This window comes from Pseudorasbora parva, chromosome 3 (genome assembly GCF_024679245.1).
Source record: "Pseudorasbora parva isolate DD20220531a chromosome 3, ASM2467924v1, whole genome shotgun sequence".
In the NCBI taxonomy this organism is placed as follows: Eukaryota; Metazoa; Chordata; class Actinopteri; order Cypriniformes; family Gobionidae; genus Pseudorasbora; species Pseudorasbora parva.
Window position 1 is genome coordinate 6,408,854 of NC_090174.1, and position 15,674 is coordinate 6,424,527.

Genomic DNA, 15,674 nt, shown 5'->3' on the forward strand with positions numbered 1-15,674 from the left:
CTTGTGTAAAAAGAGTAACCCCTGGTGCAATTTACATGAGCATCTCGAGCTTTGACGCTTCTTGCCGATCGGGCTGGGCAACAAACTCAATCCCATCTTCTCTTATTTGTCAAAATCGTCTGCCATTTTTTCTTTAAAAATTCTCGTTTAGACTTCTAAATTCATCACTAATATTTTGTTTTGCTTTAACCCATGTGCTTCTGTGTTCGTCAATATGTATGCGTCAAGGGTTATTTTTAGCACAAGCCGACTTGCGTACCGCTGACTGCCGGAAGCTAGTTGTTTTAGTCTATAAAGTTTTAAATGTGGATATTAATATTTTATGCACTTCAAAAATGACCCAACAAGTCACTCCCATTATAAAGCTTGGAAGAGCCAGGACATTTTTAATATAACTCATATTGTATTCGTCTGAAAGAATAATGTCATATACACCTAGGATGACCTGATGGTGAGTAAATCATGGGATCATTTTCATTTTTGGGTGAACTGACCTTTAAGATTAGCCACAAAGAGAAACTTTGGATCAGCACTACTTGTTTAAACTAGTGGATACTCTCTTTTTTTTTGCCCTTTGTTTCACCATAAGGGAGATGATATTTCTTATATATATGACGTTCTGCTTTAGGCTGAATCTGCATTATAGAACACTGCATTCTTTTGGGTTTGAAGTGTGGCGACTGTTTTAACATTTCGGCCATGTTGTTGGAGGTGACTGAAATAGGAGTGACCACAGGATGACTATAACCAGCCAGAGGAAATGGACTGATGGCTCTGGTTAATGTTTCACCCTCTTCATAGGAACAGCACACTCAGTCGCAGCACTCAGCATTAATGGAGGAACTCAAAAAATGATCTAACATTCAAAGTAGAGGCAATTGATTATTCACAAAATTATTGTTCAGCACTACCAATGATTGTTTCCGCTGTAATTTGTCTTACTATTCAGTAGGTGTTGTGTGAAGTGATCTTGCTTTTTTCTTTTTGTATGGAATTCGTGTCTTGATGCTTTTGTTACTAAGGTAAGCATCTTTGTGTTTAATGCTCATCACATATATAATGCAAAGTGAATTATATAAAGCTTTTAAAAAATATTAATATTATATGATTTTCCTTTATCAAAGGCAGGAAATAATCACTAAGTTTCAGAGAGAGATGTTTAAGTTGGTTATATGCATTTTCTGTGGGGTCATTATATGATGAAGAATGGCTTGTTTGTATGTAGTTAAATAGTTTTAGCAGTTTTGTCATGGGACCTCATTCATGAAACTACAAGTTAATAAAAATATATTTTTGAGTTATTACAACAATTTCTGGACAAATGGTTTGTTGAATGATTTACAGACATTTGTGCAATACTTCATGGATGAGGCTAATTGTATATTTTAGTACATTACATTCTAGGAGACTTCAAAAACCTAGATTATGAGTACATGTGTATATATATTTTTTGTACTTTTATTCATCAGTACTCTGAATTTGCAGATGCATCCCATTCTCTTACGTAAACCACCCTTAACCTTTTTTCCAGGGACTTGACCAGTTTTTTTGTGAAATAGCCAAATCCTGCTGGAGCATATTTCCAGAGTTAATGAGCTGGATTCTAAAACGTTACACCTGGGAAGTGACTCTAAACTGGCCATAGTATCACACAGAGATCCAGCAGTGGGAAGGTTAGTCATGTGGAACTCTCAACCTAAAAGAAATCGTGCGGGTATTTCAGATCTGAACAAAAACTGACCTTACTAAAAACACAAGCTCCTCTGTTCATATTTTAATTCAGCAAGTGGTGTAAAACATCTCTGAAATAAAATAGCTGTGTTGCATTTTTAGACCAGTGTTGTCAAAATGTATTAACTCTTGAACAGTCCAAACAAGTTAAAAAATAAAATATCACAAATTGTACTTAACACTTATGCTGTGTTGAAATCATATAACCCCAAAAATGTCCATGTTGTATCACCAAATCTTGGATTTTATCTTTTTGTTAACTAATTTTATTTCAATTAAGATTTCAATTATTTCAAAAAAATTTTTAAAACAAAATGATCTGAGCCTAATAGTTCTGTACAAAGGACGCAGTCTTGTACCATTTTTTTTTTTTTGTCTGATTTCCCCCCCAAAAAAATTGTTTAAAATCAAAGTTTGAAATGTTGTAATTCACCTTGTAGCTGGCTGGTTTGTTTTATGGATAATTAAAAAAAAAGGCTTTAGGGAAAATATCCCCAAACCAAGGCAGCTGAAAAAGTGGGCGGGCACTGCTGCTTGGCCAATCAAATTCAAGAACTGTTGCATCAGTATAAACATTCATTATTTTTACTGTTTTATTCATTTAACTAAATATCCCTTTTATGTTTTCTTTAGGAATATTCAGCTTTCAACCAAACACTGTGGTGAATCAAAATACTACAAAATACTTTCATGGGCCTTGGTTTCCTCAATCCATCACATAATGAACAGGAGAGGAATTTACTGGAGAAAGGAACGAAAAGATCAACAACTCTGCAAATAAACCTGTACATAATCAGCAATGTGGGTAGACTCCCCAGCTCCTTCACCACTCACTCAAGAATGTGTTGGTTCATCTGACACTTTGCTTATCTGTTGATTCCATCAACTAAAGGAATTGCATTTTAATTTTTATTAACATTTTTTTTTTTTTTTTTTTTTTTTTTTTGGCTTGGCTTGGCTTGGCTTGGTTTGGCGAATTTGGGGATTGACGAAAACTAGTGATAATTCCAAGACTTGCTGCCCTGCTAATATCTACCTTGCTCCATGAAGGCTGCATTAGAAACCAACTGAAGCAATGAGGTTTCATCTGAAGTTTTATTTGCATTACCTGGTTCTATTGGGTTTCAGCTGTGTAATTTCTACCTATGGCCCATATCAGAGGGCCCAGAAGACAGGCGACATACTGCTGGGAGGCCTTTTCCCAATACACTTTGGGGTGGCCTCCAAGGACCAGGATCTTGCAGCTAGGCCAGAGTCAACTGAATGTGTCAGGTATAAACACATGATCCGTTTCTCCAGATGTGGTTGATGGTTTTCTTAAGTGATTTTAAACCTTGAGTTTTGTTTAGTTTTTTGCATCATAGATATATTTTTTTATACTTCCATTCAATTTAATGAGGTAGTCTATCATATAATTGTGTGTTTTATGTATTTGGGGGAAAAGGTTTTTCAAACCATGAAAAACTCACTCTAGGGATAGTTCACCCAAAAAAATAAAATTCTGTCATGAACTTCTGACCGTTATGTCATTCCAAACCAGTAAAAATTTTGTTAATCTTCAGAATGCAATAAGATTTTTTTTTGATGAAATTTGAGACCTTTCAGTCCCTCCATTGGCAGCTAAATTAAATTGAGCTTTAGCAAGAACCAATGAGGCTCATTCTCAACCAATGATCCTCTTTCTCGTGTTATGCAGCATGTTTGAGCTTCAGCAAGAACCAATGAGGCTCATTCTCAACCAATGATCCTCTTTCTCGTGTTATGCAGCATGTTTGAGCTTCAGCAAGAACCAATGAGGCTCATTCTCGTGTTATGCACACGTTTGAGCTTTAGCAAGAACCAATGAGGTTCATTCTCAACCAATGAGGCTCTTTCTCGTATTATGCAGCATGTTTGAGCTTCAGCAAGAACCAATGAGGCTCATTCTCATGTTATGCACACGTTTGAGCTTTAGCAAGAACCAATGAGGCTCATTCTCGTGTTATGCACACGTTTGAGCTTTAGCAAGAACCAATGAGGTTCATTCTCGTGTTATGCACACGTTTGAGCTTTAGCAAGAACCAATGAGGCTCATTCTCATGTTATGCACACGTTTGAGCTTTAGCAAGAACCAATGAGGCTCATTCTCGTGTTATGCACACGTTTGAGCTTTAGCAAGAACCAATGAGGCTCATTCTCGTGTTACGGAGCACGTTTGAGCTTCAGCAAGAACCAATGAGGCTCATTCTCGTGTTACGGAGCACGTTTGAGCTTTAGCAAGAACCAATGAGGCTCATTCTCGTGTTACGGAGCACGTTTGAGCTTTAGCAAGAACCAATGAGGCTCATTCTCGTGTTACGGAGCACGTTTGAGCTTTAGCAAGAACCAATGAGGCTCATTCTCGTGTTACGGAGCACGTTTGAGCTTTAGCAAGAACCAATGAGGCTCATTCTCGTATTATGCACATGTTTGATCTTCCTTTAAGAACCAATGAGGTTCGTTCTCACACATCAGAGGCCTGTTGCATGAAACTAACTGAACAAACTGAGTTTCAGAGTAGGTTTAGAGTTGACAAATCCAGATAAATGCAACCTGGTTTAGAGCAAGTTCAACGGTCTCTCAAAGCTTGGTATAAATGTTCTCTGTCAACTCAGGTTTAATCCAGAGTTTGCGATTAGCTCTGAAGCGCATCCACCTAAAAGTGTGAAACGTGCAACTAACAGCCAATCACATTTGATTCCATTTCGCAAGAGAGATGGTGCAATTCACTTCTTTTCTGATGATTGAGAAATTGTTTTGAAAATGATGATGAAATGAAATGCGTTTACAAGGCAGGAATAAAAACTGCTTCTGCAGTGACAGTTTGAGAAGGCAGCTAAAAGAATATCTGTCTATATCAATGCATGATGTGAATCAAAGAAATATGCCTAATAATTATAGGGTCACAGAGAGCTCAAATGAATACACGTTGTTTAAAAGAATTATGAATGCATATATTAATATTTGGCTACTTGTGAATTATTATTATAATTATATGAATTAAAAGTAATTATAATTCATATAATATAAATGTAACAAATAATTAGCACCAAAAGATAAGCAATTTTGTCTCTAAAGTTTTTTTTTTTCACTAAAAACTGCTTTAATTTGGAATGAGAGATAGAAGGGGTTCATTTCATTTATTATACAGGAAAGTTAAAAAAGTAACATTTAAGTTAGGCCGGGGACACACTGCAAGCGTGCCGTGAGCGTCTCTGCTGCGTGGCGTGTCCGTTTTTATTTCGGCTCCCATGTTAACCATAGACAGTAAAAGAAATGGACTGAGCTATCCCATTGACGTCAACGGCGGAATGTGATGTCAGTATAGGAGCACTCACTTCCTGATGGCTGAGCGAACTGCGCAGGCTCAAACTGAGCTTGACGACGTAGATGTGACGTGAGCCTCCTGTCTGACAGCTGTAGGTCTTCTAGTAGTTGTGGAAAGTGAAAGCTGAATCACGTTGTTTAAATATTTTCTCCCGTTGCTTTTGGCTCACTATGGGCTTCTCTCCATTCTTCTCCCTTGACTTTATCAGACTTTGTCTCCACGTCCCCCCGACTGCCTCATAGACAGTAAAAGATTGCCTGCGAGCGTCTCCTCAGGTCTATACGGTAATTTCTCAACTGTGCGACAGAGTCGCGTTGGTTATGACGCAATCGTTAGCCTATTTTTACAAAAACATTTTCTGCGGGGCGATAGTGTAAGATACAAGGTAACGGAGCCTTTTATGCATTGTCGTGTTTCTTTAGAAATAAACAATGGACAAATGGAGTCTTTAAACGTCTCAGATGTAAAGTTATTCAATGTCAAAGTCACTCAAAAATGAATGGGAGTCAATGGGATGCTAACAGCAGGTGATGGCTTGGTTAGCAATGGCAGCCCCTAGGGGTGGAACGCTTTCCGAGCGCTAGATTACCCCCTTGATGTTAACCGGTGTCATGAAAAATCCTGTCCCCCTGTAAAATCGTGTCCGCAAGGACCCCCAGAGCGAATCTATTGGCTGAAAGAAATTTTAATAGGTAATCTGTTCAGAGCCTGATTACAATTCTTACACAATCGCGTTTTGATTTTTACTGTTTACATTGTGTTAAAATAGTCTTTAATGTCTTACAAAGCATATGTTTTATATATTAGTAGTATATAACGGAAGCTATAAGTGCTTATATAAGTATATTATTCAGAACATGTTTTTGCTCCCATTATAGCAATCAATTAAATATTTCAAATGAATGTTTTGCGTGTGTACTTAGTGTGGCAATGATTTCATAGTTTATTAGTTTATTATTTAGTTATTTTTAAACAATTGATTGTCCAGAACCATGTATAACAACTTTTGATCAGGCATTTAAAACCGCTAGCTTGCATACTGCCTGCGTCAGCCACGCGGCTCACGCGCGGTCAACGCGTGCATGCTTCAAATAGAAGACGCCTATTTTTCACGCGACACGCGAGCGTGTTGGAAGCGTTTCTAGGCAAAATAGCATAGGAAAAGATGTTTATATGCCATTTTGACACAAATACATATTAATACATGACATTTTCATGTTTGAAAGTCTGTAGGTTAACATAAATGCAGATATAGGCCTACTTGTAATAGTAAAAAACAACATAATTATCGATTTTGAAATATTAAACCTGTCAATACAGAACGAAATATTCTGTAGCCTATTTTGCCGTCAATACCATATATATGTATGGTCAATAGGCTACTGCCGACGTTGTCTTTGCTGTATCAATAGGCAATCTATTTATATTTAACATGAAGTATAGGGATTCCCAGCAGCAGCAGCTCCGCGTCAGACACGCTTCTGGTGTGCAAAGACAGAGAAAACGCCAGGCAGCCGCCCCGCGGCTGACACGCAGCAGAAACGCCACGCTTGCAGTGTCTCCGGCCTTACAGTTTAAAAACTGGTTTCCAGCAGGTTCCTGTTCTGCAGAACATAAAACACACGCACACAAAACATTAGCAAACAGTTACAGGCTAAACAAATAAATGACTGAAAACAACAATTCAAAACAATACGAACCAGGACAATAAATAAATGATCAGTGAGTACAAGTATAACTGTTTAGAAGAAACTGTTTGTAGGACTTTTTAAAACACATGATGGATGGTATTTTTCTTATGTGATGTGGAATATCATTCCAGATTTTGGTGTATGTATAAAAAAAGATTTCTGACCATAATTATTTTTATATGGAGGGACTGGTATAATATAAAAGGGTGTGGGTTTTACTCGCAGCTGATTGGTCCGGTTTGGAATCTCTAACACACTAAAGTGACACACTTCTGATGCAATAAAGCCACTCCCCCTGTTTCTAATCCAAATTAAAAGTCACTACATAGCAAATGGTTTTTAAAGACTAAAGTGTCTGAGTTTTAACGATGCTTATTTTTAATAATAATAATTTTGAATGATTTAGGTATAATTCATGTAATTATTATACCCTGAATCAATTACACATTTATCATTTTAGTTAATCAGTCATTAATTGGCTCTTTGTTAAAAATAATATAAATAGCCTAGATAAAGTCATACAAATAAGCTTTAAAATCAATAAATGAAACTATTTAAAAAGAAGCTTACTGAGCTTAAATGTAAAATTTTCTCTATATATCAACTAAACAAACTTCATAACTTTTACTGGCATTGACATATAATATTTTTTCTTTAAGTTGTCCTCTTTCATAAACGGCTCTTTTCTTACTGTGCAACATTTTTAAAATTCTTAATATTTTTCAATCGTAGTATTCTGCAGAAGAGAGAAATTAATCTCACTGCTTCACTCGCGAGAAGTGAATCTCAGTTCCACAGCGTGTGATTGGTTGTTCACTGCTGATGTCACTGCTAAACTCCTGGACTCAGGTTTAAAGCCTGAGTTGACAGAGAAAGCTGATGATCAGCATCATGGTACCAACAAAGCCTTAATACATTGGTTTGGTTTTGTCAACTCAAAACTAATCCTCTAACACTGAGTTTGTTAAACTACCATCATGGTACAGCCGTGGTTAGCCGTGTAGTGTAAGTTACTATGGTGATGTACACTGCTAAAAACCAATCCTTCATAAGCCAGAAAAAAAAACAGAGTATGCTCAATCTAACCGCAAACTTACCTTGTGTTGACTTGAGTTAAAACCTAAGCCGGCTTTGTGCAACAGGCCACAAGCCTGTTTGGTTGAGCTTCTGTTTATTGGATGATGAAAAAAAATGTTAAAATTAAATCTGTTTATCATAGTAAGTGATAGTGTCGTCAAAAAAATTTGGACTAAACTGCTCAATTCATATGGATTAGTTTTACAATCTCTTTATGAACTTTTTGTCCAACTAAATCTCTCAGATTTCATCAAAATGTGAGGGTGAGTAATTGACACAATTAAAATTTTAGGGTGAACTATCCCTTTAAATGCACCAATACACATCAGTACAATTTAATAAAAAGATTGCATGTCTATGTCAAATTATATGTTTAAAAATTCTAGCCAGCTCCATTTCTTATTTTTAACTTTAACTTGAGTAATGTAAATGACAAATATGACCCAAAGTGTGATTCCTTATAGAACGTCACTTTCTTTTTCAGATATAACTTTCGTGGATTCCGTTGGCTTCAATCTATGATCTTTGCTATAGAGGAGATCAACAACAGCTCTACTCTTCTTCCAAACATCACGCTTGGCTACCGTATATTTGACACATGCAACACTGTTTCGAAGGCCCTGGAGGCATCGCTAAGTTTTGTTGCACAGAATAAAATTGATTCACTCAACTTGGATGAGTTCTGTAACTGCACAGGAAACATCCCATCAACCATTGCAGTGGTTGGGGCGTCTGGATCTGCAGTGTCTACAGCTGTGGCAGACCTAGTGGGCCTCTTCTACATTCCTCAGGTTCTTTTGCAATTTAAGCATCTTCAATTAGAGTAGTTTCTGGGGGTATGTGCTTGGTAAATACATAATGAATCAGTTCATTTTGAATAAGATTTTAAAGACATGAACTGAATTATACTCATCTAGATTACCTTTAATAAAAGCTTTAGGGTAAGAAACCACAGGTGGATTGGGTAAAGATTTTAACTAATAGTTATAATCATGTCCTTAGTTGATTAATCGCAGTACATTATGTACAATTGCTTTGTATTACAAGTTCTATGAAATGTTTAAATATATAAATAATGCATCATTATGCATACATATCCAGAAAAGTAATCTGAACATTGGATAAAGTCAGGTTCAAAATTACTTATTTAATTTTGTTGAAACATTAAAGGTATTTACAGAGGGGATTTTGGAAAAAAGAACAACATTCCTTTTATATTTTATTCATATTCCTCTACTGTCTTTCAGATCAGCTATGCTTCATCCAGTCGCCTTTTGAGCAACAAGAATCAGTACAAATCCTTCATGAGAACTATTCCCACAGATGAGTATCAGGCTATTGCTATGGCTGCCATCATTGATCATTTCCAGTGGAACTGGGTGATTGCTATCGCCTCTGATGATGAATATGGCCGTCCGGGTATTGAAAAGTTTGAGAATGAAATGTTTCATAGGGACATCTGCATCGATCTCAATGTTTTAATTTCACAATACATTGATGAAGCTGAGATTCGCCGTGTGGCAGACCGCATCGAAAACTCAACCGCCAGGGTCATTGCTGTGTTTGCTAGTGGACCAGATATTGAGCCACTTATTAAAGAGATGGTGAGGCGAAACGTCACAGACCGCGTCTGGTTGGCGAGTGAGGCATGGGCCAGCTCTAGCCTGGTTGCCAAGCCAGAGTACCTTGATGTCATGGGTGGAACGATTGGCTTTGCACTGAGGGCTGGGCATATACCCGGCTTTAAAGAATTCTTACAGCAAGTCCATCCAAAGAAGTCCAGCCATAATGAATTTGTGAGGGAATTTTGGGAGGAGACTTTTAACTGTTACCTAGAAGACAGTCCAAGGAATGAGGACAGTGAAAATGGCAGTACAAGTTTCAGACCTCTGTGCACTGGTGAAGAGGACATTGCAAGTGTTGAGACACCGTACCTGGACTACACACACCTAAGGATTTCTTACAATGTGTACGTGGCTGTTTATGCCATAGCACAGGCACTGCAGGACATACTTACCTGCACACCTGGAAAAGGACTGTTTGCTAATGGCTCATGTGCAGACATTCGGAAAGTTGAAGCATGGCAGGCGAGTTACTTGCCATACTTCATATATATTTGTAAGCTGCACAAGAATTTACTGTATTCTAGAAGATTCCCCTCTGCTCTTCTCAATTCAAGGAAAGTTTCATAAATATATGTAATGATATTAATATGCCTTTCTCTTTTCTTAAATCTTAAAGGTTCTGAAACAACTGAGACACCTCAACTTTATAGACAGCATGGGGGAGAGGGTGCGTTTTGACAATGGCAGTGAGCTCTCAGCAAATTATACTATTATAAACTGGCATCGATCACCTGAGGATGGGTCTGTTGTATTCAAGGAAGTTGGTTATTACAGCATACATAACAAGAACGGGGCCAAACTTTCCATTGACAAGACACAAATACTGTGGAACGGCCATCTTACTGAGGTGAGGAAGCATAAAACACACAGTACCTGAAGTTCTTAGCACTTCGATTAGAGAAAATGTTATGCATTTAGAGCCTTTATTAAAGCAATAGTTCACCCAAAGATAAAAATCCTGTCATCAATTACTCACTCTTGTCTTTTCAAACCCAGAGAATGTTCATTCATCTTCGAAACACAAATTAAGCTAGTTTAAATGAAATCTGACCATCCATTGAAAGTCTATTCAATGACTTCAGTTCAACCCCACACTCTGATGCTTCAAAATGAAATCCATATTAATTGAGTAGTTTAATCAAAGTCTTCTGAAGAGACACAATCTAATTTGGCCTTTAGCAGAGCACATTACACTCATTTATTGAGTTCTCTAGTGTGATAAAAGGACGCTCAAGCATGGTGTGCGAGGACCAATGAGGTTCATTCTTGCGTGTCAGGGCAACACATTTAAGCTTCCTCAAGAAACAATGAGGTTTGTTCTCATGCATAAAGCAAGTACAGTTTAGTTTCCATTCACCATATTTGATTTGTTTTATGTTTGTTAGCTGACCAATGTTTATTTGTACATTATTGGATGAACTAACCCTTTAACTAATGGCAAACCCAAAGGATCCTTGTCCAGTCAGTTACAGCAGCAAATGTGACTTGTTGTATTACATGAGATGAGACAATATTTTTTTTTCTCTTATCTTTACCAGGTACCATTTTCCAACTGCAGCGATGAGTGTGAACCTGGAACCAGAAAAGGAATTATTGATGGCAAACCTACATGCTGCTTCGAGTGTACGGAGTGCTCGGATGGGGAGTACAGTGACCATAAAGGTTAGCAAATGAAGGAATCTGCAAGTTAATTTCTATTAGAACAGTCTTTTTTTTTTGCTGGTGAAAGCAACAACGGTGAAAAGAGAAAGTATTAAAATATACAAACTTTCAGACTTCAGACAAAGCCCCTTCACAATACAGAGCCTTGAGGGTTAGCCAAAAACAAAAGATCATTTTGCGGAAACACTCTTGAGGATGCAGGTTTTTTGAATGGATGTCAATGGAGATTACTGAATAAACTGTTTTTGTTTTACTGTTTTATGAGGAAACAGTTTATCACCCAATGAACTGACATGTTTTTTTTATAAGAGAATTTGTTGACTTTTTGGTGAATTTTGTTATTCAGCATCATTCATTACTATGGTATCCTGTCATATATAGTTGCAGTTCGATGCTGTCAAGGCCTTTAGAGAATGTTATGGTTACGTTTGTGAAATGAAGCAGCCTCAAGGATATGTGCGGCCTCCGGAAGGTGCAGCCTTCTAAATGAAACGCCATCTGATTTAGGATCTCTAAGAACTAGTTATGTTTGATTCTTGCATGAATTGTTCTTGTAAGCCAGTAACTGGTTGAGTCAGTTCACTGAATTTAATGGAATTTTAGTTCTGGGTTGAGGATTCAAGACTGATCGAAGTACCACGCAATCTCCTTGCACTGAATAAGCCAACGAGCATCCTGATGGCGTATTGAATCAAAGAACCCGTTCACAATGAACAAACCCTTAGAAAATGTTGACCATCTCATTTGCTTCTTTTGGAGTAGGTTATTTTTTATTTGTTCATTTCAAATTGGTTCTTTGGTTTAATAAACCATCTGGACAAGCTCAATGGCTCATTCGGTGCCTATCAACCTATAACTAAAGTTCGATTCAGTCCTATTCTGTGAACTGACTCAACCGGTTACAGGCTTAAAATAATGATTTGTTCACTCAATAATCAATCATCACTAGAAACGTTCTGGCAGGTGAGTTGGAGCTAAACTCTCCAGGAGGACTCCTGGGCTGTGTTCGAAATAGCCCCTTATACCTCATACCCTATACTATTCCCTACATTACTCCACTAATATAGTCTACTTGAAGGAGTGAATGAAAACAAGTGAGTAAATTTGGACTAAACTGCTCAATAATGAGTAAATAATCATATGAAACTTAGCAAACTCAGCAGCCATAACACCCTGTACCCAAGTTTCCCACTGAAGCTAAGCAGGGATGCGCCTGATCAGTACCTGGATGGGAAACCAACTGAGAAAACTAGGTTGCTGCTGGTAGAGCTGTTTATGAGGCCAGCAGGGGGTGCTCCCCCTGTGGTCTGTGTAGGTCCTAACACCCCAGTGTAGTGATGGGGACACTATACTGTCAAAGAGCACCGTCCTACAGATGAGACGTTAAACCAAGGTCCTGACTCTCTGTGGTCATTAAAAATCTCGTAAAAGAGTAGGGGTGTAACCCCGGTGTCCTGGCCAAATTCCCTTACCAATCATAGCCTCCTAATAATCCCCATCAACTGAATTGGCTCTATCACCCTCTCTCCTCTCCACCTATCGCTGGTGTGGGGTGAGCGCACTGGCACCATTGTACTGTGGCTGCCGTTGCATCATCCAAGTGGATGCTGCACACTGGTGGTGGTTGAGGAGAGACCCCGTCATAAGTGTAAAGCGCTTTGGGTGAACAGTAGTATTTATAAAAGCGCTATATAAATGCCTCATTCATTCAAACTGGCAGGTCCGGTAGTAATGAAAAGATTTATCTTGAACTGTCAATGGAAACTAGCATGTATAAACCTTAATAAAACAATTTAATCAATTTAGAAGGAATTTATACCTGTATGATATAAAGCTGTGCCTACATTGGACCAGTGATTTGGAAAATGGATCAATGGATGATTTAGCTGCGGGAGCCATCTGGCGAGACGCAGGAATTCATTCAGCGTGACTCTCACAGTGCATTATGGGTATTATCTAGCCATTGAGTGTACATCGTTTGTACACTCGTTATTGCGGTGCATTGTGGGTTTGAATGAATGCCCTTGATAACATCCACTATGGTTTTGGACCACTACGAATGGCTGCCCTCTCAAATATGCTCTATTTAAGGGTATAGGGGGCAATTTGGCACAGCACTGGAGGGAGACCATCCTGCAGAGTTTTGTACAAACCCTAATCAAACACTTGAATCAGTTAATCAAAGTGTTCAGGATTACTTGAAAATTACAGGCATGTTGGAACAGTGCTGGAACCAAAGTCTGCAGGATGGTACTGTAGCTCTCCAGGAGCAGAATTGGCTACCCCTGTTCTACAGCGTTTATTAATCATAATTATAGTCAACTTGCACATTTGATAAAAAAAAATGTTTAAATCAAAAGTTAGTTAAGATTAGTTAATAATGCACTTTGAACTAACATGAAAAGGAATTATCAGAATATTGTACTTTTTCCCCCATAAAAAAACAATGAAATGTTATTGTTTGTTTTTTCTCCACAGATGCCAGTGTTTGCGCTAAATGCCCGAACAACTCCTGGTCTAACGGTAATCACACGTCCTGCTTTCTGAAGGAGATCGAGTTCCTGTCCTGGACCGAGCCTTTTGGGATCGCGTTGGCCTTATTTGCAGTGCTCGGGGTTCTGTTAACAGCTTTTGTGCTGGGTGTTTTTGTGCAATTTCGTGATACTCCAGTTGTGAAAGCATCCAACCGAGAACTCTCATTTCTTTTGCTTTTCTCTCTTATCTGTTGTTTCTCTAGCTCTCTTATATTCATAGGTGAACCACAGGACTGGACATGCCGTGTACGGCAACCAGCCTTTGGAATCAGCTTTGTTTTATGCATCTCTTGTATTCTTGTTAAAACCAATCGTGTCCTGCTAGTGTTTGAAGCCAAAATCCCCACCAGTCTCCACCGTAAATGGTGGGGTCTGAACCTGCAGTTCTTACTCGTGTTCCTGTTCACATTTGTCCAAGTGATGATCTGCGTGGTTTGGTTGTACAATGCTCCACCAGGGAGTTACAAAAACTATGACATTGATGAAATTATCTTTATCACCTGTAACGAGGGCTCCATGATGGCGTTGGGATTCCTCATTGGCTATACATGCCTGCTGGCTGCCATCTGTTTCTTCTTCGCATTCAAGTCTCGGAAACTTCCTGAAAACTTCACAGAGGCCAAATTCATAACATTTAGCATGCTCATTTTTTTCATCGTTTGGATTTCCTTCATCCCTGCATACTTCAGCACGTATGGCAAGTTCGTCTCAGCGGTTGAGGTCATTGCCATTCTGGCTTCCAGCTTCAGTTTGCTAGCCTGTATCTTTTTCAACAAGGTGTACATAATTCTCTTCAAACCATCCAGGAACACAATCGAGGAGGTTCGCTGTAGCACAGCAGCCCATTCTTTCAAAGCAGCCGCGAAGGCGACACTACGACAAAGCTCTGCCTCCAGAAAGAGGTCATGCAGTGTGGGTGGGTCCTCTGCCTCCTCGCCCTCCTCATCGATCAGCCTGAAGACCAATGGGAATGAAACAGAGTCCCCCTCTACACGCAGACATAGTCATAAACCAAGGGTGAGCTTTGGAAGTGGAACAGTCAGTCTCTCCTTAAGCTTTGAGGAAGCTAGAAAGAACTCTGTGAAATGATAAACAAAAACTTTTGGGTAAAGAATATGTCTGGTTTTGTAATCAGTGGTGGTACGTATCAGTCTCCAAAAGTCATTTTCTAGAATCAACCTCTGCTAAATGTGAAAACAGCCAGAGCCCCTCCCAGTCTTCAGGCACAGACAAATCTCTGTCCACAATACTTCGACCTGCCATACCTCACTGACACAAAACAATAATTTGCGTGCAAGCCATTTGTTGACCACAGCAGTCTTTCCTAGGCACATCACTCTAAGGCATCTTCTAAATGTCTTAAATGTAACACACAAGCAGATAAATAAAAACAAAAACACCTGATTTATATCTAATGTGATTTTCTAGTCCCTTGATAATAGTTGTAGTATGTCTTCAGTTTACATGTGAGCTTTAGAGGAGGAATGTGTTAATTGAAATCCTTGTCCTGAAAGTTGTCCTTGTCCTCTTTAGTAATTTAAAATGATGTACACGTACATGAACCAGGGGCCTCATTTATACAACATTTATACAACACACACATAGGATTGATTAGATTTGATACTTAATTCCATCTTCAACTTCAAAATTGAGGAACAAATCTGGATTTACAAAGGTAGAAACTGATGTGAAAAAATTTGTTATGCATAAGCTAAATGAAGAGGATGTTGAATTTCTTTGCCAGTCTGTAGGTGAAGTTGACTGCACTTTAATTGAAAGATGAACTGGGATTTATAAAAAGGATGCATTTAGGAAACTTTTTTTGTGCATAAAGACGTTTTATAAATCATTCATTGCAACATTTTGGAAAATTGGTCTCTAAACACAATGGCTCATTCAAAAAAAGCATGCCATATGAGGATTCACCCCTTTTTAAAACAAGGAAACGTCATTCATAGAAGAGCTTACAAACAAACAGGGAAAGTAAGAGCCTGTAATACAACTCATA

General features: G+C 38.3%; 1 protein-coding gene across 2 annotated transcripts; it reads left to right on the plus strand.

The window, feature by feature from the left end:
• Window positions 1-1,496: 1,496 nt before the first annotated feature.
• On the plus strand, window positions 1,497-15,041 carry casr (calcium-sensing receptor). 2 transcript variants are annotated; one of them, XM_067439909.1, is made up of 8 exons: window positions 1,497-1,673; window positions 2,365-2,532; window positions 2,860-3,003; window positions 8,330-8,636; window positions 9,093-9,932; window positions 10,087-10,317; window positions 11,009-11,132; window positions 13,611-15,041. In XM_067439909.1, exons 4-8 carry the CDS (start codon window positions 8,364-8,366, stop codon window positions 14,753-14,755), a joined length of 2,613 nt encoding a protein of 870 aa, XP_067296010.1. In that variant the 5' UTR covers window positions 1,497-1,673; window positions 2,365-2,532; window positions 2,860-3,003; window positions 8,330-8,363; the 3' UTR covers window positions 14,756-15,041. The 2 variants fall into 2 exon arrangements, with proteins under 2 accessions (XP_067296010.1, XP_067296009.1); XM_067439908.1 differs by lacking the exons at window positions 1,497-1,673; window positions 2,365-2,532 and having other exon boundaries at window positions 2,740-3,003.
• Window positions 15,042-15,674: the final 633 nt, after the last annotated feature.

Excerpts from the sequence above, each read along its gene's own strand:
- casr (XM_067439908.1), top strand. The coding sequence starts at position 2,807 with ATGAGGTTTCATCTGAAGTTTTATTTGCATTACCTGGTTCTATTGGGT. Across the intron at positions 9,933-10,086 it reads GGAAAGTTGAAGCATGGCAG|GTTCTGAAACAACTGAGACA; the intron begins GCGAGTTACTTG and ends TAAATCTTAAAG. Across the intron at positions 11,133-13,610 it reads GGAGTACAGTGACCATAAAG|ATGCCAGTGTTTGCGCTAAA; the intron begins GTTAGCAAATGA and ends TTTTCTCCACAG.